The sequence below is a fragment of the Microtus pennsylvanicus genome, chromosome 1, assembly GCF_037038515.1.
Source record: "Microtus pennsylvanicus isolate mMicPen1 chromosome 1, mMicPen1.hap1, whole genome shotgun sequence".
NCBI lineage: Eukaryota > Metazoa > Chordata > Mammalia > Rodentia > Cricetidae > Microtus > Microtus pennsylvanicus.
The window spans coordinates 117,151,055-117,171,358 of NC_134579.1; the positions used below are offsets into that span (position 1 = coordinate 117,151,055).

The 20,304-nt window shown below is 40.7% G+C and overlaps 1 protein-coding gene and 1 non-coding gene across 6 annotated transcripts in view; one reads left to right on the plus strand and one right to left on the minus strand.

Annotated features, from left to right (window-relative positions):
* Nucleotides 1-18,474, minus strand: part of Chfr (checkpoint with forkhead and ring finger domains) — a 38,664-nt gene extending 20,190 nt beyond the window's left edge. Inside the window, exons 1-11 of one of the 5 annotated variants that reach the window (XR_012911379.1) lie at nt 18,372-18,459; nt 18,117-18,260; nt 14,562-14,661; nt 11,169-11,278; nt 10,320-10,379; nt 9,980-10,195; nt 7,780-7,944; nt 4,046-4,205; nt 3,205-3,359; nt 2,925-3,087; nt 910-1,055 (exon numbers count right to left, since the gene is read on the minus strand). Coding sequence is in view for 4 of the 5 variants with exons in the window: in XM_075981247.1 (XP_075837362.1) it covers nt 910-1,055; nt 2,925-3,087; nt 3,205-3,359; nt 4,046-4,205; nt 7,780-7,944; nt 9,980-10,195; nt 10,320-10,379; nt 11,169-11,278; nt 14,562-14,661; nt 18,117-18,249 (1,408 nt within the window). In the remaining variant the exon portion in view is untranslated. Of the gene's footprint in view, nt 1-909; nt 1,056-2,924; nt 3,088-3,204; nt 3,360-4,045; nt 4,206-7,779; nt 7,945-9,979; nt 10,196-10,319; nt 10,380-11,168; nt 11,279-14,561; nt 14,662-18,116; nt 18,261-18,371 lie in introns of all 5 variants that reach the window. The other 4 variants (XM_075981247.1, XM_075981234.1, XM_075981264.1 and 1 more) reach the window with 4 other exon arrangements.
* Nucleotides 18,475-19,246: 772 nt separating this feature from the next.
* On the plus strand, nt 19,247-19,353 carry LOC142842755 (U6 spliceosomal RNA). The gene has a single exon (XR_012909436.1). It is a non-coding gene; the product is annotated as a U6 spliceosomal RNA (small nuclear RNA).
* The last annotated feature ends 951 nt before the right edge of the window (nt 19,354-20,304 follow it).

Below are 20,304 nucleotides of genomic sequence, written 5' to 3' on the forward strand. Positions count from 1 at the left end.
ACTGTTATTCTGTCTGCAGCCAATTCTGGTTGCTAGGCTTCAACACTTAAGAGCTAAGAACTTCATGCCACATGCAAGCAAACAGCTCTCTTTTTTCTCTTTCCATCATTATATTTGGGGTAGAACCAAATGTCTTGCAAATGCTAAATAAGTATGTCCTCTATCACCGAGCTGTATCTCAGCTCATCTCAATGCATCGGGGGGGCCTATCTGTTAGAAATACACAACTGATGGGAAATTGTTTAGAGGGCAACTCTACAGAGATGCAAGAGAGACTATGGGAATTTATTTGCACATGCTGTTAAGAAAGAAGCCAATCTCTAATTAGGTGACAGATATAGAATTAGGTTTTGGCAAACCCTACCAAGCAAACTACCTGAAGCAGTAGGCTGAAGATAGACCAAAAGTTAAAACCAGGAATGTTAATTACCAGGTGTGTCCAAAACGGGAGACCCTCAAATAAACAGATATTCACCTAATTTCTCTCTCTCGCTCCCTCCCTCCCCCCAACAGATGGCCTTGAACTCATAGAGATACTCCTATCTCAGCCATGCTTCCCTAATTTTTTTCTTTTCTTCCTTTTTTTTGTTTTTTGTTTTTTCAAGACAGAGTTTTTCTGTGTAGCACTGGCTGTCCTGGACTTGCTTTGTAGATCAGACTGGCCTGGAACTCATGGAGATCTGCCTGCCTCTGCCTCTCAAATGTGCTGGGATTTAAAGGCACACATTACCATGCCCAGCTCCCTTAATTTCTTACCAATGCTATGAGAGGCAAGAGGACTGCTGAAATATGAAAATAGAGGGCAAGAAAGACATCACAGAGGAATCCCACCATAGGACACTAGAACAAGAATCACAAGGATGGAACACAAAGGAAGGAAAAGCTCACATTTAGATACCACTATCTTACCTGTTGGTAAGCTGGCAGAGGTTGATGGTGCTTCCCCACCAAGGGCCTGTGTAGCTCCCAGCTCGCTATCTGGGACTGGGCAAGGAAGAAACTGCACTGCTTGCTTTCTGTATTCAGGACACTGTCGGCATACAATATATGGCTGACTGTGAGAAGAACAAGCAGAGCTGAAGTCCCAAAGGAACAGGCAGACATCACTGTTACATTATCATCTACCTCCAGCTCCAGTTGTTGGGCTACTACTCTTCAAAGCCTCTGCTCTACCTCTACTCATCTTCAGTACTGCTTCAATGTGTGTGAAGAAAGGAGCCGACCCCTCCTTTCTGCCCAGCTCCCACCACTAGGAGGACATTAGCCACAGCCACCTGGAATAGGAATCTGAGAAAGAGAACATCACCCACCACTTGATAGCTGCTCTGGGCTCAGCTTACTTCTGTGTTCAATTCCTCACACACTGTGTTTCAGTACACTCATCCTGGACCACTCAGTCCCTACTCAATAGGACATGGGCTCAGAGGCTCATGAAAAGGCCAAGAAACCCAATAAGAGTTTTCTCTTAGGAGCACTTCCGTAAGAGAAAACTACACTGAAAGTACTGCTAGCTCATTCAATGCAGTATGTTCTTGCTTTGTTGAAATCAGAGCACAACTGTAGTCCCAGCACTGTTAAGACTGAGGCAAGAGGGTCCTAGTGAACTGGAATTACAGGTATCAGTGGCCACATCCAAATTTGTTTTGTTTGGGGGATTTTTGTTGTTGTTGTTGTTGTTGTTCATAATATGATAGATTGACCTCATGGTCAATTCTCACATTCTAGGCAAACACTCCATTACTGAGCTACACTTCCAAGAACTTTTTAAAATGCTTTTTATTTTGAGATAAGAAACTAAATTTCTCAGCCAGGCGGTGGTGGTACACACCTTTAATCTCAGCACTCAGGAGGCAAAGGCAGGTGGATATCTGTGAGTTTGATCAACAAGAGCTAGTTCCAGAACAGTCCCAAAAACTACACAGAGCAACCCTGTCTCAAAAAACAAAAACAAAAACAAACAAACAAAAAGAATCTAAATTTCACAGGTTAGCTTTGAACTCTGTAATCTAGGAGAGGTTAATCTTTATTTATTTATTTTTTAAATATCATGGTCTTGGCATACAGTGTAGACCTGAAGCAATGTGTCAGCAAGTAAAATTGGGTCTCAAAGGGCTGTGTCCTTTCAGCCTGGGGGTTATACCTTTTCTGTGATACTACTCTAAGATATTGTAACACTACCATTACATCCAAGGACTCACACTCTCTAACTACAACAATTAGGTATGCTTATGTGGGAAAATAGTACATATGATTTCTCTGCTATAGCTAGTAAATCAGAACTCATGATGGGGAGCCTAAGAAAGTGAGGGTAAGGATGTGGGGTTCAAGACCCACTGAAGAAGCTGGGCATGGTGGTGCATGCCTTTAATACCACTGCTCAAGAGGCAGAAGCAGGCAAATCTCTATGAGTTCAAGGACAGCCTGGGCTACATAGTAAGTCCAGGGCATCCAGGGCTATATATAAAGACAACCAAGCTAGATGTGGTGGTAGTACAGGCTTTTAATCCTAGCATAGTAGATGACCATGAGGTCAAGGCCAGCCTGGTCTACTCAGTGAATTCCAAGATAGCAAAGGCTACATAGAGAGGCTCTCTCTCTCTCTCTCTCTCTCTCTCTCTCTCTCTCTCTCTCTCTATATATATATATATATATATATATATATATATATATATATATATATATTCTTACCTAATTAATTAATTAAAAAAGACCATGGAGACTACCTGATGCTCTTAACTTATTCATTGTTGCATTGTTGCCCAAGAGTTCATCCAGTCTGGCCATACATTTGAGGAAATAAGCTAAAAACATTAAGCAAACTGACTTACTGGAGCCCCTAGCTATACACTCCACAATACAGTTAAGCACAGCATTAATGTATTTCTTATCCCCAGGCCCCACTATGAGCCAGGCACATGTCTAACCTGATGTCTGAGGATTCACTATCAACATCTGATAGCTCTAGCAGGTCCTCTGAACTCCCCTCTTCATCAGAGAAAGACCTCCTGACTTTGGGTTGCAGCATATCTTGAGTGATTTTATTCCTTGCATCCATACTCCTCACATCTTCTTCACTGCGACTCTTATCTAGATAAAAAGGGCATAACAAAATTCACCGGCAAGGGAAACAGAACTAGAGAGATGATGCCCAGAGCAGAGCTCACAACCCCAGGTCCCTAAAAGGGAAAAGTCAGTGAAGCTGACCTGGGTGCTGGATAAGGTACGCTTCCACAAGGTTGTTCAGGATGTGGTTTTTGCAGATGCGCTCCACTGGACATCGGCAGGTAGGGCACAGAGATGAACGCTCCATCCAGCCAGAGTAGCAAGCCGCACAAAATGTGTGCATACAAGGCTGCAAACTGGCAGAATATGAAGGAACAAAGAACACATTTCCTGATAAAATCTTCCAGATACGCCACTATGATACTCAGACGACACCTGTAGCAGGCCTACCCAAACAGGAATGCAAGCTGGATCCTCAACCGTAAGCCAGTTGTGGAGAATTCTATCATCTAACCTAAAAATACTAAAGCTCAGTATTAGAAGATCAAAAAAAAAATCAGTGCTATATGTCTGTTCTCAGGGGGAACAAAGAGCAGATCATAACTTCAGGAACACAAGCAACAGAAACTCCAAGTGTTTGGGGACTTGGTTGGGTAGTATCTACCTCCCAAGTTTCCAAACAAAACCCAAGAGAAGTTTCTCCCAAAGATAATCCTGGTAACTTCATTTCTTCATTTTAAGTATTATATCTTTATTGAGGAAATGTTTGAAACCCAGTATAATTCACATGATCCTCCTACAAGGAAAAGACCAAGTTGCCTGTGTCAGTCAAAACCAAGAGTGACCAAATCTCATGGATTCTACGGCCCTGGTCACCGGGTTTGAGAATTTCTCCTTGTTGACACCACAGTAAAAGGAAAATGAAAACCTGAGCAGATTCCAGGGCAAAAGAGGATCAAAGTCTACTTTATCTAATCACTTCCCCACACCTGTCAAAGGAGCTAGTGCTACTGGAGCAACCCTAGGCTATGAAGCCGCACACCTCACACAGTCATGCAGAAGATCTTGACAGATGATGCATGTTAGTGTCTCCTCCATCTTGTCTGGCTTCACAGAGGCAACTCTGACATCCTCACATGAGGTTTGGGCATTTCCACACTGGTCTGCAACCAGTAACTGCAGGTTCAAGTCAATCTCTTCATCTGTAAGACAAAGGGTAAGCTGAACAGTCACAATCACTTCATCTAAAGACACAGAGGATCCTCAGATTTCTAATGTGCATCCAACAGCAGAGGAAACAAAGCCACTTATAAAGACTTTTTTTTTTGCTGTAGCCGTTTTTTGAGACAGGGTCTTTGTATGTAGCCCTGGCTGTTCAGGAAACTCACTGCCCTAGAACAAAGTTGGGATTCAAGGAATGTGACACCATGCCTGGCTATATAAAAACTATTTTTTTTATTTAAAAACTATTTTTAAGAAGATCCCAAATAAGTCAGATATTCCTTTGTGCCTAAATTCTGGTTTAGAAGAACAGTTGCTGACCTAAAAGACAGAGAAAAAAGGGATACTCAGGATGTGGGAGCGGGAGAAAGAGAAGGAGGACCAGCTGGATAGTATTTTTCTGTATTTGTATCTTTGTAAATGTCATTTTTGCTTAAACATGACCCCATGCACAAAAGAAAACTGTTGGCTTTAAAATGGTTTTTTTTGGATACATTTATAAGTGTATACACAAAGTACTACTACTACTATTATTGTTTCTTAAGATGTTTTCATGCTGCTCTGATTAGTTTCGAACTCATTATATAGCTTACAATTACCTTAAAGGTCTGATTCACCTGTTTCCATTTCCTCAGAACTGGGATTGCAGATGTGTGACATTATACCTGGTTCAATTTTTATTTTATTTTTACAAGTTAGATTTATAGGCTGCATATGATGGCACACTTGGGAGGCAGAGTCAGGTGGCTCTCTGTGAGTCTGAGACCAGTCTGGTCTACAAAGCAGGTTCCAGGCTAACCAGGGTTAAATAACAAAAGCCCATCTGAAAGGGAAAAAAAATAGCATACAACTTTAAAAGCCACCTAGATGGAAATAAATATGGTTATTCTCTGCCCTGGGTCTTCTTTACCTAGTGTTCTTATCTAACTGAGGGAGTTATTCAGTTTTTTGGGCCATATGTTTGTATTATAATACTGCAGTTGACTTATTTTGTTTGCAGTATTATAATCAAATCTGGGGCCTTACACATTAGGCTCAACCACTGAGTTATATCCTCAACAAATTATCAATTTTAAAGGTCTTCTTAATATTACTAAGTAAGTATTGATTAAACTGCATTTTATGGCCATTAGGATGAATATGTTAAGTATTTATTACTCAATCTAACAAATTTAGTTTTTTTATCTTATATAATTTTCTATTCTTAAAAATATTTATTTTTATTTTTTATGTATGTGTGAGTGCCCGCATATATGTATGTATACTATGTACGTATCTGGTGCCTGCCAAAACCGAAATTAGGTATCGGGTCCTCTGAAACTAGAGTTACAGATGGTTGTAAGCCATCATGTGGGTGCTGGGAACCAAATTTAGGTCCTCAGCAAGAATAAGGGTTCTTAACCACTGAGCAAACTCTCCAGCCTTTGATTTTCCATTTTTGTTGAAGTTATAATCACCTCATATCAGCTTGTGGTGGCAGCACATGCCTTTAATCCCAGGAGGCAGAGGCAGGCAGATCTCTGTGAGTTCGAGGCCAGCCTGGTCTACAAAAAGAGTTCTAAGACAACCAGGACTGTCACACAGAGAAATCTTGTCTCAGAAAAAAAATAAATAAATAAAAAATAAAAAAGAAACAAAACAAAACAAATCACCTCATATTAATACCTCCCCCCCCCCCAAGATAGGGTCTCACTATGTAGCTCTAGTTGTCCTGGAACTCACCATGTAGACCACCAGGCTAGTAGCCTCAAGCTCAGAGACCAATGTGCCTCTGCCTCTCAAGTGCTGGAATTAAAGGCATGCATCACTATGTCTGGCATAGTATGTTTTTCTTTTAAAGAAATTACTGCTGTTAGAGAATGTGTATGTGTGTGTGTGTGTTTTGTGAGAGGCCATGGGAATATACAACATATGGCAACTGCTAATTCAGATGCCAACCTACCAGAAGAGTGACTCTGATGGAGGTTAATCCTGTCCAGGCAAGGCCTGCAGGACCATCGGCTCTGGAAATTGCTGCTCACTTTTGCTAAAGCAGCTTGATGTCTCCCCAATACCTGTTTTGTAGTGTGTAATCTCATGTGATCTGTGTATGTAATCATGACATTACATCTCAAACTTATACGCACATATATCAATGAATGGTCATGAAGACAACTTTTCATTTAGCTATACAATTTCAATATATAGAATACATGCTTCATTACTAGATCTATTTGTCCCATGAGGACTGTAGACACTTAAAAGCCTGCTTTGTTCCTTTTTGCTCAGACTAACTGTGCACAATTAGCTCACTCTCACCTCAAAAAAGCTCAAACTAGACTTTGTAAATAGATCATGAGTTTAAAACTTTACAGCTTATGCATAAGGGCAGAGCTGCAGATATCTAATCAGGTTGCTACACAGAGCACCCTACGAAAAGCATGCCAATTCTTCACTTGCCAGTCTGCTGACAACAGACCTATGTCCCAAAGTCTGTCACTGGGCACCCATGCCTCACTCCCATCTGGTCATGGTCTTACTCCTATAACCTTGGAACTTTGTGTTGCCATGACAATGGCTCAGCTCCTTATTGTTTACTCTAAGAATGTGCTTTTGATCAATTAGAGGTAACTCTTATAATTTCCTTTATTGTTTCAAGGCTTCTGTAAGAAGAAGAGTTTTTAAACTAGAGAAGTAGAAAAAAAAAGAAACTAGGAAGAATCAGAAAGAGGACAGGAAAATTGAACAGAAAAAGAACAATAAAGAGAGTGATCTGGAAAAGCATGTAGTGAGAGAGCTCATTCATTCACCCTCAGACACCCAAAGAAAAAAGTCCTTTTTGCCTGATGTTGTGTCCGATCTGAACCCTGAAGAGATTCTTCGGGCTGAACCCCAAAGGTTCCGGATGTGTGTGTGTGTGTCTATGCCAGAGCATGTGTGGAGGTCAAAGGATGACTGAGGAGTCAGTTCTTTAATTCCACCTTTATGTGGGTTCCAGAAATTGAACCCAGGTTACCAGGCTTTACAACAAACACTTTTACCTATTGAGCCGTGTCACCAGCCCTATATTTACTTTTTTTTAAAATGTAAAACATTGTGCTTCTTATCATGGGTTTCACAAGTCAATTATCATTCAGATAATCCAGTTTCTTCCCCGAGTTTATTCCTAGTGCTCTTCTATCACATCACTTCCACAGCTAGCTGACCTTCAACTCCAGTACTTCGCCTCCGTCTCCCAAACTCTGAGATTACAGTTATGTGTCACCATATCCTGGTTAAGGTAACATTTTTTTTTAAAAAAGAAATTACTATCCTGTCAAAGATAGTCAAAAATGACAACCATTTGTAACTGAAAATGCTGTTTTCAGAACAATAGCATGACCTAGTAGTGAACAGTTCTACTTGAATGATGCAAACAGGAAGAATCCTAGACTTTCATACAGAAAATGCAACTTGTTACAGTATAAACCTGAGGTAGATCCACATACTTCTGCAAAAAGCGGGAATCCACCGCAGGCAAAGCCAGCACAGCACAGAGCACGAGAGTACAAGGATGCACAGAACAGTGAGTCTAACCTCCTTTTGTCTTCTTTTTGGCAGGCTCCAATTCCTCATTGTCTTCAGTTTCCAACAAAGAGAAGGATACTTCTTTGTCTTGGAGAACTGGAGAAAGGCTAGAGAGTTCATGATTTGCAACAAGTGGACTACATTCTTTTGGGGAGATGCCTGCTTTCCCAAGTCCTGTAAAAAGGGACAAATAAGACAGATTCTGATTTATTCACTTCAAAAGAATCAGGAAAGAGTTACTGATTTAATAAAGTACATTATGTAATTAGAGATCTCGCACGCATCATGTCTTTTACAAATACTCATCCATCTGTGTTACAACTTAAAGGCACTAGAGTCCATCTCTGTGCTAATGAAGCTAAAGGCAAGTGGCACATTCACATGGAAAGACATGCAGGGAGGTCCACAATAAGACTGTCCCTAAGTACTAGGTCTATATGCACAAGTACACATTCTTGCAATCACCAAATGTATACTAAATACACCAAAAAGAGGTATGAAATAGATACACTTCTGACAGGAACAGGAAGTACGGTAAAGGAAATAACAGCAACTAACAAGTAGAGTTATCACCTAAACAGAAAGAAGTTTAAGTATCACATGCAACTTGAATGAACTCGATTGAAAAGTCAGGAAACTTTTCATTATTCTCTAACTTATCCATACTATTATAGTATAATACATATCTACTTTATAATATTCAAATGATAAGCACTAGTATTTGAAAAAAGAAGAAACTGGATTATATCATCGAAAGCAAAAAAAGAGGAGTAGGGGAATTATTTCAGGAACAAATTCATATACTAAAGAAAGAACAAGAATCTAACTTCTCAGATCACCTCCTGGAATCTATCGATCTTCTGATCTTCAGAGCCTTTATGTTCAGCCATTATTTTTTTGTTTGTTTGTTTTTGTTTTTCAAGACAGGGTTTCTCTGTGGCTTTGAAGCTTGTCCTGGAACTAGCTCTTGTAGACTAGGCTGGCCTCGAACTCACTGAGATCCGCCTGCCTCTGCCTCCAGAGTACTGGGATTAAAGGTGTGCACCACCATTGCCCGGCTTCAGCCATGCTTTTTATTTGAGGACAAAGATTATATAAAGGCTCCAGATAGGGAAATTGAACATATAAAAGTACTTATTATACCATCTCACATCTAGTAGGCACTAAGTTTTAACTATAATTATTTTGTTAGTATAAAAATACTTCAGCATATAGATAAAAAAAATCCTCATTCTTAAAAATTACAAAAGAAGCGGAACGGTGGTGGCACACGTCTTTAATCCCAGCACTCGGGAGGCAGAGGCAGGAGGATCTCTGTGAGTTCGAGGCCAGCCTGGTCTACAAGAGCTAGTTCCAGGATAGGCTCCAAAACTACAGAGAAACCCTGTCTCAAAAAACCAAAAATATAAAAAAAAGAATAAAAATTACAGTAGACATACATTATTCATTCTAGGAAATCTGAAATCAGAAGGTTAATAGTCGTATCAGACTACATACACATGGATAGATGAAATAGGATTTAAATGTCATGGTGAGGGAGGTTTTGAGTGTTTATGTGTGTTGTTGGGGATCAAACCAAAAAAAGAAAAAAGGACAAGGCATAAGGAACAGGGCATGTAAAACTGGTTCTAACCGACACACAGCTCTGGATAAACCTTGACAACATTATTATAAATAAAGAACCCAGTCATAAAACTACATACTGTATGACTATGAACACAAAATGTTCAGACATGCAAATAAATGCATAGAGACATATGAGTTTCCTTTTATGCGACAGAATGTTCTGCAATTAACAGTGATGGCCATGGGCAGTCATGGCACATGTCTTTAATCATGGCACTCAGGAGGCAGAGGCAGGCGGATCTCAGTGAGTTCAAGGCCAGCCTAGTCTACAAGAGCTAGTTCCAGGACAGCTAGGGCTGTTACACAGAGAAACCCTGTCTTTAAACAAATACCAGTGATGGCCATATAGCCTTGTAAATGTACCTAAAACACTGATTGATATACTTTAACTTAGAGGCATTTATAGTATATGAAATATATTTAGATGAAATTACAAAAATACTATGTTACCATGGTCCTTATTAGTCTTCTTCCTGGGACTGAAATAAGTCAGTATACATGACTACAGAACACTTACTGATGAATGGATTTACTGTATCTCAAGGAACAAAAACTGCAATTGTCATTGTGCTCCCCATCTCACCAGAGTTAGAGGAATGTTTTTGCTCTGCAGAGGTCAGCTCTGACTCCACAGAAGAGGTAGAGGCCAAGGGGAAGAGGTCTGATGTCGATGTTGATGGCTGTGGTTCCTCTAAGCATGTTTCAGCCATGGGTGACAATGGTGGAACCTGGAGGTCATCACCCTGCCCCAGACCTGAGGAATCTTTGGTCACATGGAACATATTTTCTTTATTGGCTTCTACAGGCACAAAAATAAAGAGAGTACATTCAGAACTCAGAAAGACACTTTGGGGACTGAATGGCCATTCCTAGAACTCAAAAGCCCTTTACAGCACCTAGGCTTTTGCCATAAGCTCACTTACCAAAGGATTCTTGAGGCAAGCTTTGTTTTTCATTTAAAGATTCATAGAGGTATGCCACATCTAAAAGGAAATTAATCAAATCAGGGAGCGGTGGCCCCAGTGGAAAGTGAGACCTCATCTCTCCTGTTCATCTTTGATCATATCACAATATGTCTTGATTATCTTCACTTACCATCTAGCAACATTCAACAGTTTAAGTGATCCTAACAAAATAAAACCACAATTTTACCAACCTAAATATAAGCAAGAAACCAAGGGAAAAATAGTCGCAGAAAGCAGACAATGGTAGAAAAGACATGCTTCACTAATAACTGCAAGCCATTAGGAGGAAAAGATTCGAGTTCCTTCTATGAGGCAAGAGGTGCTTTATTTTAAGTGGCCTCTTTTTCTTTCCTTACCGAGTTTATGATGCTTTTCAATTATTTCAGGGTGACTTTCAAAGATTTTTTACAACTCTCTTTATCCTATACGGAACTGGTGCAGTCTAACCTTTTGTTGCTTTTTGTAAAGTCTCCAAGAGTAGACCTAGCAATGGCTTCCAGGGCCCCATATGGATTTTATTTCCACACTCCAATTCTACTGTTTAGCCCAGCCCAGCCCAGCCCATTCACTCCTCCTTAGCTGCCATTATCAGATGTGCGGCTCCTGATGGCATTCTTGAAGAAACGCTGTGCCCCAAAAGTCAGCACTCCATCCAAGTGCATACAACAAAAAACTCCGTAACTGTTACTTTCTATACAAATGTCTGCTTTAACACGTGTTCTTTCTGAGGGTGTTTTCCAGCCTAAGTTAGACAGCTTCTTGATGCCACACCTGGGAAAAGTACAGCAGTAAATTTTTCTCTCTTACTGTGTTCTGGTTCATTCTTCCTGTATACCAAATAGATGACATCCCCACTCTGCAAAGGGTAAGTCTGCTTCTTAACAACTTGCAGCTTGTTGATCACTGTTCCATTGGTGCTGTAAAGAAAACAAAGGCGTAAGTTGCCCTACTCAAAATAACTAGTTAGGGTTAACATCTTTCTGCTATATTAAGAAATTTGCGCAGGATTACCGTTTTGAAAATACTCCGAAGGGAAAGGAAACTAACTGGTAGTGGCAAACACCTGTAATCCCAGCACTTGACAGGCAGAAGCTGCCAGATCTCTGTGTGTGGCACAAGGTCCCTGGTGCCAGAGGGTAAGCAAGCAACCTCCACTAGACATGAAACCCTGCTGGCCTAGCTCTGGAGTTTTCACTCGGCTCCTAATCCATCGTTTGTGTCACAGATACCTTTTGTTGCCCTGTGTGAATCTTGTCTGGGAGTTTCCCATGGACACAAAGCCTATGCAAAACTTGGTTTAGAGGAAACCCAGAAAACCGTGGTACCTCATGAGTCAGGTTTTTAGCATTGTGGTTTTGGAAACTTCATTCAGCTTGTTTTGAGATAAGGAAATCTACTAGTTAAAGTGTAAACATAGGGAAAAAATAAGGATGCCAAGAGGCAAAGGGAAAGTGCTTCAGTTCACAGAGACTGCAGCCACAGAGCTGAAGTTTATTCTCATGTGTCTCTGAGTCTTCATTTCATGGACCCGTGTGAACCCAAACACCAGTACCGAGTTACATGCAACACCTGTGAGTTCAATGCCAGTCTGATCTACAAACTGAGTTCCAGGATAGCCAGAGCTGTTATATAGAGAAATCATGTCTTTAAAAAAATAATAATAAAAAAAAAACAAAAAAGAAGTTACTTAACCATTTCATATATGAGTTTCACAAAGGCATATATACTGCCTGATAATACTCTAAGACAAAAAACTTGCCTGTTGCCGGGCGGTGGTGGCGCACGCCTTTAATCCCAGCACTCGGGAGGCAGAGGCAGGCGGATCTCTGTGAGTTCGAGACCAGCCTGGTCTACAAGAGATAGTTCCAGGACAGGCTCCAAAACCACAGAGAAACCCTGTCTCAAAAAAACAAAACAAAATAAAACAAACAAAAAAATCATTACAATGGAGGGATTTGGGTCTCTATATGATAATATACTAGGCAATTTGAAAACTGAACAATTAAAGGAGAGAATATTTAATTTAGATGGGATTTATGTAATGTCAATTATAAACATTATCAAATTTATCATTTTTGTCTTATCACTAAAAAAGTTGGATACAGGCCTTAGAAAAACCTAATAAAACAGATCACAAAGATATTCAAATCCAGAAAGAGGAATTTAATGGAGAACCAATTTTAGTGTTGCATTATAAGAATAAAGAGGAAGAGTCTAAGGTTTTCAGACAAACAACCTTAATATATCCAGAAACCTGAAGGTATCGCCAAATGGCAGAAGCTCTGTTACAGCTAACTGGGCTCCTGTGCCAATGTTAGATTTAAGGAGATTAAGGGAGCAAAAGTCTCACAGAGCATGCATTCATTTATTGTGAAGCAAATGTTAACTCATGATTAGTTTCTAATAGAATTATCCCTAAAGACTGGATAAAATTGGTTAAGGGTGTTTTAGAGCCTGGTCCGCAATTACAAAGGAGTACCTGGTTCAGAGAAGAGGCTCAGGTTATTGAACGGCAGAGTAAAGCTAGAGGTAGGGAAATCTCCCAAGATCAACTTCTTGGAGAAGGAGACTATGTTACTATAGAAAGGCAGGCTGTATGTGATGACCACACCCTGGGTTTATGCCCCACAGCAGCTTTGACTGCTTGTGAGAGAAATGGAGAAATAGAAAAGAAAACTGAGTCATTTACTAAAGTTATACAGGGCTCAATGGAAGCCTTTATGGATTTCTTACAAAGACTGACTTCAGCAGTAAATTAAATAGAATGATACAAAATTTAGAAGTTAGACAAAAAAATAATTGAATCTCTGGCTTCTGAAAATGCCAAATCTCTATGTAAAAGGATAATTAGGCCATTAAAGGCACGGTCTGCACCTTCGGATGAATAGATCAGAAATACAATCAACATTGAATCTCCTGAACATGATGTAGCATGGAGAGGAGAGGTGACTTTCAGAGGTTTAAGGAAAAGTCGAAATCTCAAATGTTATAATTGCGGCAAACAAGGTCACCTTAAAAGGGACTGTAGAAACAATGTTTTTTCTAAGAATAATCCAATCAGAATGTCCCTTCTGAATTATGCAGAAGGTGTGGCAAAGGCAGGCATTGGATCAATGAATATAGGTCAAAGTGGAATATTCAATGTAATCCTTTGCCATCAGAAAACTCCAGTTTAGTCATTTCCTGCAATGTCCCAGTAAAACTCATAAACCAGTATGCAGACGACAATGTTGACACAATCATAACTGGCCTTCTACAACCAAGCATCCACCAACTGTCATTTTCATACTCTTTCTCAACAAATGAATTCCTGCTCTCAGATTGAAATCCAAATACTCCGCTATAATTCCTACTTATCACTTCCACCTACCCCACCTGACCATGTGCCTCTGGTTTGCCTACCTGCTTCTCCTCCAACCCACCTCTGCTCCAGAAGGCAGAACCTCTGACAGGAGATTGTCCTAAGAGCATCCAGAAGGAACCCGCCCACTAAGACCCAGCAGTAGATGCCAATACCATCTTTAAAGGTTCTTTGTTTCATAATGTTGTGTCAGGGCTTTTATTATTATTTTTCTCTCTTTTTTAAAAATTTAATTTCTTATTTATTGATTTCTACCATAATGTCCTTCGCATACATATTATGGCTTCTGGTTTTGTGTTTTTATGGGATTCCTAAATGTGCAAATAAATGTGTCTCTGTGTTTGTATCTTTTTATAGTGCTTTTCCTTGGGGTTTCTTCCTTCTATTTTATTATTCCAATTTGTTTGTTTTTGTTTCCTCTTACTATATTATATATTTTATTATTATTGTTTTATATATATGCATGCTTTCTAATGAGAGACAGAATGGGGTGGAAATGGGAGGGGAAGTAGAAAGCAACTGGGAGGAGTAGAAGAGAGGAAACCATAATCAGAATTTCCTGTATGAAAAAAAATCTATTTTCAAATAAAGAAAAAGAAAAAACTATCAATATATTTTAAATCTTATTTCTGAGTCATATGAGCCATATTTGATTTAATTAGGAAAATGAGATATAGGAACTAAACCACACCCAGGATCCCATGCTGGAAACTAGAGAATGTACATCCTGATGACTTCAGAACCTGAGCAGCAGTTTAGAAAAAGGAAGCCTCTCTTACACTGTAACAACATGTCAGCTTCCTAAGTTACAAAAGGAAAGAAAAAAATAAAGTGCTCACCTGGTATCTTCCAATGTCACCTGACCAGATTTTTTATCCACTGTAAGTTTACAGTGGTCTCCAGAGACCAGTTTATTGCTGGGAAAAGAGAGGTCACAGCCTGAAACAGAGGCAAGAAGACACTGAACATTACTGTGGGCTCAGTGAGAACTACTGCCTTGCTTTTCCAATCTGTGATCAACTGTGCCCACAGACACAAACAACATATAAATACTGAAGTGTTAACCTAAAGTAAAGGGACAGGGTGTATGCCCCATAACTTCCTGCACCAGGTCACCTGGGAGATAGCCATTATAACAACAGCTTCTTTATGACAGGATACCACACAAACAGCTCAGAAGATAAATAATATCTCAATTGCAAAAAAAAAAAAAAAAAAAAAACAAAAAACAAAATTAAGTCCAAAGGGGCTTAATTTTAAACTAGTTCTTGCTGGGTGGTGGTGGCTCATGCCTTTAATACCAGCACTCAGGAGGCAGGGGCAGTAAAAGGTAGACAGAGAAACCCTATCTCAAAAAAACCAAAAATAAACAAATAAATAAATAAATACGTGAAAAGAACAAGCTAGGCAAGAATCCCACTACTGAGGTATCTCACAGACTAGGGTAGGAAGATCATATGTTGGAGGTCAGCTTGGGCTATATATCTTAAGATCTACCTTAAGGGAGTGAGGCATGAGGGTAAGGAGGAGAGGAGACAATGTCCCACATGAAATCACAACCTTATCCTGTTTTGGCCTGTGCTTTGACTCCATCACGGACCTATGGACTGGGGGATCAGAAGATTCAATACCTCCCGTCCTTAGCCCACCAAGTTTTACTGGCAAGGAAGGGAAAAGACCCAGGGCCAACACCCCTTCCTTCATTTCCTACCAGAGGAAACCCTCTGTAAGAAAAGAAGCCTGGACACCTAATGACTCCGAGGATTTGGGAGATGAGCGTATAACACACTGGCCCTTAACCAGGCTGCATAGATGGCAGCATCTTGTTCCAGTCACCATAGAGCTGGCACTCCTGAGTATCAGCATACATGTTACCAAGATGGGCTTAAATACAGCTGATCATTACCTAGACCTGCGCCAACTAGAATCTAAAGTGGACTTCTGTTTCTTTAGCATGCCTTCCAGGAAAGCTTTGATGTCAAGCTACAACTGAAGCTGTATCTCAAGATTCTGGAGGATATGCTATAGGTCAGTAACCTAAGACTTGCTCATGTGGCATTACTTCATATGATAAGCACCTCAAAGTTCAGCCAGTTTGATTAGAAATCAGTTGTTCATCCTTCCAGTTCTTTTCTGCCACAATCTAATACTGTCTGTCTTGTCTCTTTATATCATGGATAAGTAAATGCTCAGAGTGGCATACATGTTCATACCAGCCTGACCAACCACAAGATGTTTTATGATTCTCTAGGTACATCAACTTTTCCTCTAGGCTTGCAACATACATCTCTAGATTATCCATAATCAGTTAACTGATGTTGATCTTCAGGCTCAGATACAGAATCTGATCTAATGCACCTAAAATTTGATTTAGAAATCACCTGCAGCTAGATGGGTGCTGTCTACCTCTGGAAAAATCTGGACAAATCTGCCCATGAAGGCAGCAAGAATCTTGTCCTAAAGGTCTTCCATGGTCTTGAGGTAGTGTTGATGGTTACAGAAGGTCCCAAACCCCTACTTCTGGAGTTAGCCTCATGCTCAATACGGTCTGACAGTCACACAGGGTCTGAGATTCTACATAGGGACCTTTTCATTTCTTGCCAGTAGCTCAATAGACCCAGCCAAAATGCAGGCATAACTTAGCCACCATAGAGGAGGATGAGGATACGAAAAGGTAGAAGACGCAGACAAGGTTTGGCCCAGCTAAGGCCCTATGGAAGCTGGGTTCACAGAAGCACTCCTATCCTCAAATGTTCTATCCAGAGCCCTAAAGGAGGAAGTATCTGACAACTAGTGGAAGCTGAAGGAAGTCATGGTGAGGGCAGAAAGCCAATGACATTGGCTTGAGGAGATGAAGATAGCAGGAGTTAAAAGATCCCTGTGTTACTAAGATACAACTTCTTTTCTAGCATTCAAAGCCAATTCCATTCAAAATTCCATAAAACTTTTAATGTGGATATCAGACGACAACCTCTGGGTGTTAGATCTAGCTTTCCACCTAGTGTATTAATCAATTAGTACAATGTCCTCTACATTGTTAGTGATATTAATACATTCACTGAAAGCATTTCTATGATAATCAGATTTTTGTTTCTTGTTCTAACATGCATGAAATATTATGACATGTATTTTATAATGGGCTCTCTAACGCATGCAAGTGCATTTATGATCATATGTTTGCAGCGGTAGATGTCACACATCTTCCTCTCTCATTCTACATCTTACTTTTTGAGAAAGGGTCTCTCACTGAACCTAGCGCTCAAGAATTCAGAAAAACTAGTTGGCCAGTAAATTTAAGAGATCCTTCTGTCTCTGCCTCCCCCAAACTAGGATTACAGTCATGTACCACCATATTTAGCTTTTTACATAGGTGCTGGAAATCTGAACTCAGGTCCTTAAGCACTTAACCACCTGAGCTCTCCGCCCCAAGCTATGTTTCTTACAAGTAGTTCCTGTAAGATTTCACCAATCCTCCTAAAAAATAAATAAATAAATAAATAAATAAGGTCAATACAAAGTTAATGGAAGGCAAGTTGTTGGCCCAAAGCAAGTAATGTTGGGCTTTATGCATGACTTTGTTGAAGTTCTCAGCTTCCTAGAATCATTAAATAAAATATTCTAGCTCCTGGGACTTTGAGATCTCTTCAGATGGAAACCCTGCTGTTAGAAATTGCCCTCTGAACACTGGTTTAGCAGCATCCTACTCTTCCAGCATGTCTTTGTATTCATTTGTCTCAAAGCATTCTTGTTTGGTTTTTGAGACAGCCCTGGCTGTCCTGAAACTCACTCTCTAGACCAGGTGTCCTTGAACTCAGAGATCCACTTGCCTCTGCCTCACAGAGTGCTAGGATGTGAGCCACCGCAGCCTGACTGGCATTTCTTTCCGAAAAGTTCCTGTGGTTTATTTTTTTCACTCATCAACTGTTAACAACAGTGTCTACTTTCTACATAACCTTTCAGTTTTCTTTTTGCTAATTTCATTCCATTGGGAAAGAGAAGTTTACAGTAATAGACACAAGATCATATTCTAAAGGACATGTTTACGGATCTACTTTATAAAGTTGTAATGAGATCTGAAAAATATTCATCATCAAACAACCTGAGGATCAACGCCACAGACAAGTAAGTAACTAAATAGCAGGTCTTACTGGAAAGCACAGTGCACCCTCCTCCCCATTCTGTTAGTTTCTGTACCGCCAGCCCTGTACTTTTCCCATCTCAAGTTCCCTGCCGGTTCCCCCATCTAAACCCACTTCAATGCCTAGGTCTTCGATCCTGCTGTAGGCCCTCAGTCTCTGTTCTCGGTGGGGGTACACCCTTTGGGTCCCTAGCCTTAATCCCTGTCCACCCCTTCAGCCCTTATCCTCATTCTCACTCCACTCTGGCTTCCGCACCTCTCCTCCTTCCGATGGTCCACTCGCGTTTCCACAGAAGGATTTGCGGTTCGTCCTCCTCCGCGCCTAGACGAAGGAGCCTCCCCCAGGGCTCCTGCGGTAGCTGCGGCTCGTCTTCCACTGGTAGCTCCATAGGACTCACATCTACAGATACCCGGAAACGCTGGCTCAGGGACTACCTCACAAACTCGGCACCGCCGCCAGCTCGCCGGCAGCCGCTCCCCCAGCCGGGACCCCTCCCGCCAGCCAGCTTACCCCCCGCCCTGCGCGGAGCCCGGAACCGGCCACACAGCCTCCGCCGCTGTCAACAGACATCTCGGGTCCCTCAGCTGATCCACAGGAGGCGGGGGCGGGGCCTAGGGCGGTACGCCCGGCGATTGGCTGGCGGCGGTGCCCACAGAGAGCGACGGCTAGAGCGGTGCCAGGAACAGCTACCCGGAGGGGGCGGGCCCGGGAGATCCGAGCCTGCGCAGATAAAACTATGCGCAAATGGTTGCCATCTTTGATGCTGGCAAGCTGATTTACTCTCCTGCAAAGCACGGAAGTAGCTGTGGAGGGCGCCATCTTATATTGAAGCAAAAAGGATCAAGTAACTTCTAAATTGGAAGCCCTTAAAGCCTCGCAGGTAATACAAATACGGTTTGCGGTTAACTTATAGCAAGATAAGGTAGTATTTTCACACACCAGTTCATAAAATAGGGAATTTTGGTATACTGGACCAGCCCTTCGCAAGGAGCGCAACAAAGGTGTCAATCAGAATACTGTAAGTTGTCTCTAACTTGCGATATCTTTCCACGTTAAATCCTGTTTCTTAGACTCTCGTGTCATTCCACTGTTGTATCCCAAAGAAGGATGCACAAGCATGTTTGTGGCCCTTGCTGAAAGTGAGACATCGGCAAAAACAATGCCCAGGAAGAAGGAAGACATTGAAGACAGCTGCAAAGTCCACTTAGAGATACTCTAGCCTTAAAGGAGTACGTAGCACTCAGGAGGCAGAGACAGGTGGATCTCTCCATGAGTTTGAGGCCAGTCTGGTTTACAAAGCGAGTTCCAGAACAGGCTCCAAAGCTACATAGAGAAGCCTTGTCTCCAAAACCAGAAACAAATCAAACGAAACAAAAAATAAATACGTGCTAGCTTCGGCAGCATGTATACTAAAATTGGAACAATACAGAGAAGATTAGCATGGCCCCTGCTCAAGGATGACACGCAAATTCTTGAAGCGTTCCATATTCAAAAGAAAAGAAATACAAGAAAGCATCGTACATCTAGAAATGTAAGAGTTTCTCCTAAAAAGCTGCATGGATCGCTGTTCAGGTTAACAATAAAGGAAAACAATTGAGTCTCGGGATCCAGACTGGCTCAGATTTTTTTAATCTTGATGTAGAAAGATGCACTCACAGATTTGGTGTGCGTCACAACTGAAACAAAGCCTGAGAATGACCTCAGGTTAGATTAAGACATTTTGAAAATAGCTTTGATGTTAGGAATCAAAAAAGCAAAGCTGAACAGTTTCTACTAGCTCAGTTCCTTTCCTTTCCAGGATTGGTTGGTGATCAAAGATGATGAGTAATTCCTTGTACCCATTTCTGCTCTCAGTCTCCTGATATAAAAAGCTATTGATGAGTGGGTATACATCCTAAAAATTTAAAGTAGAGCTGAGTGATTGTTTTTCAAGTATAAAAGTTTAGGCTTGTGATTCCTTTAAGATTCCTTATAAGATTACCTTTCAAGTTAAATAAAATGATTGGTCCTTCTTTGTAACTGCAAAATGCAGCCTGCCAGCAAAAGAACTGGCTAAGAAGAATGCCTTGCTTGCTTATACTCTGTTAATCTATAACAAGTTGCTTGGGTATGAATATACATGGGTTCTTGGGGATAATTTGTTTTACACCTGTAATATGTAAAATGTTTAATTATGTAGGGATATGGAAACTATGCTGTTTTTCACTTGTATTCATTGTAATCATTCATTTGATAAATAGAATGTAACCACATTGTAATTTCTATATTGCCTGAAAGATTTTGGGGTATATAAGCTGTTAGGGAAAGAATAAGGATAGAGTTAGAAGGAAAAAAATCAACAATGAGAGAATTAGGAAGAAAACCAGACAGAAGGGACATTTCTGGAAAGAGATAAGAAAAGAGAATATAAAATGGGTAATGGTGGCATATGCCTTTAATTCTA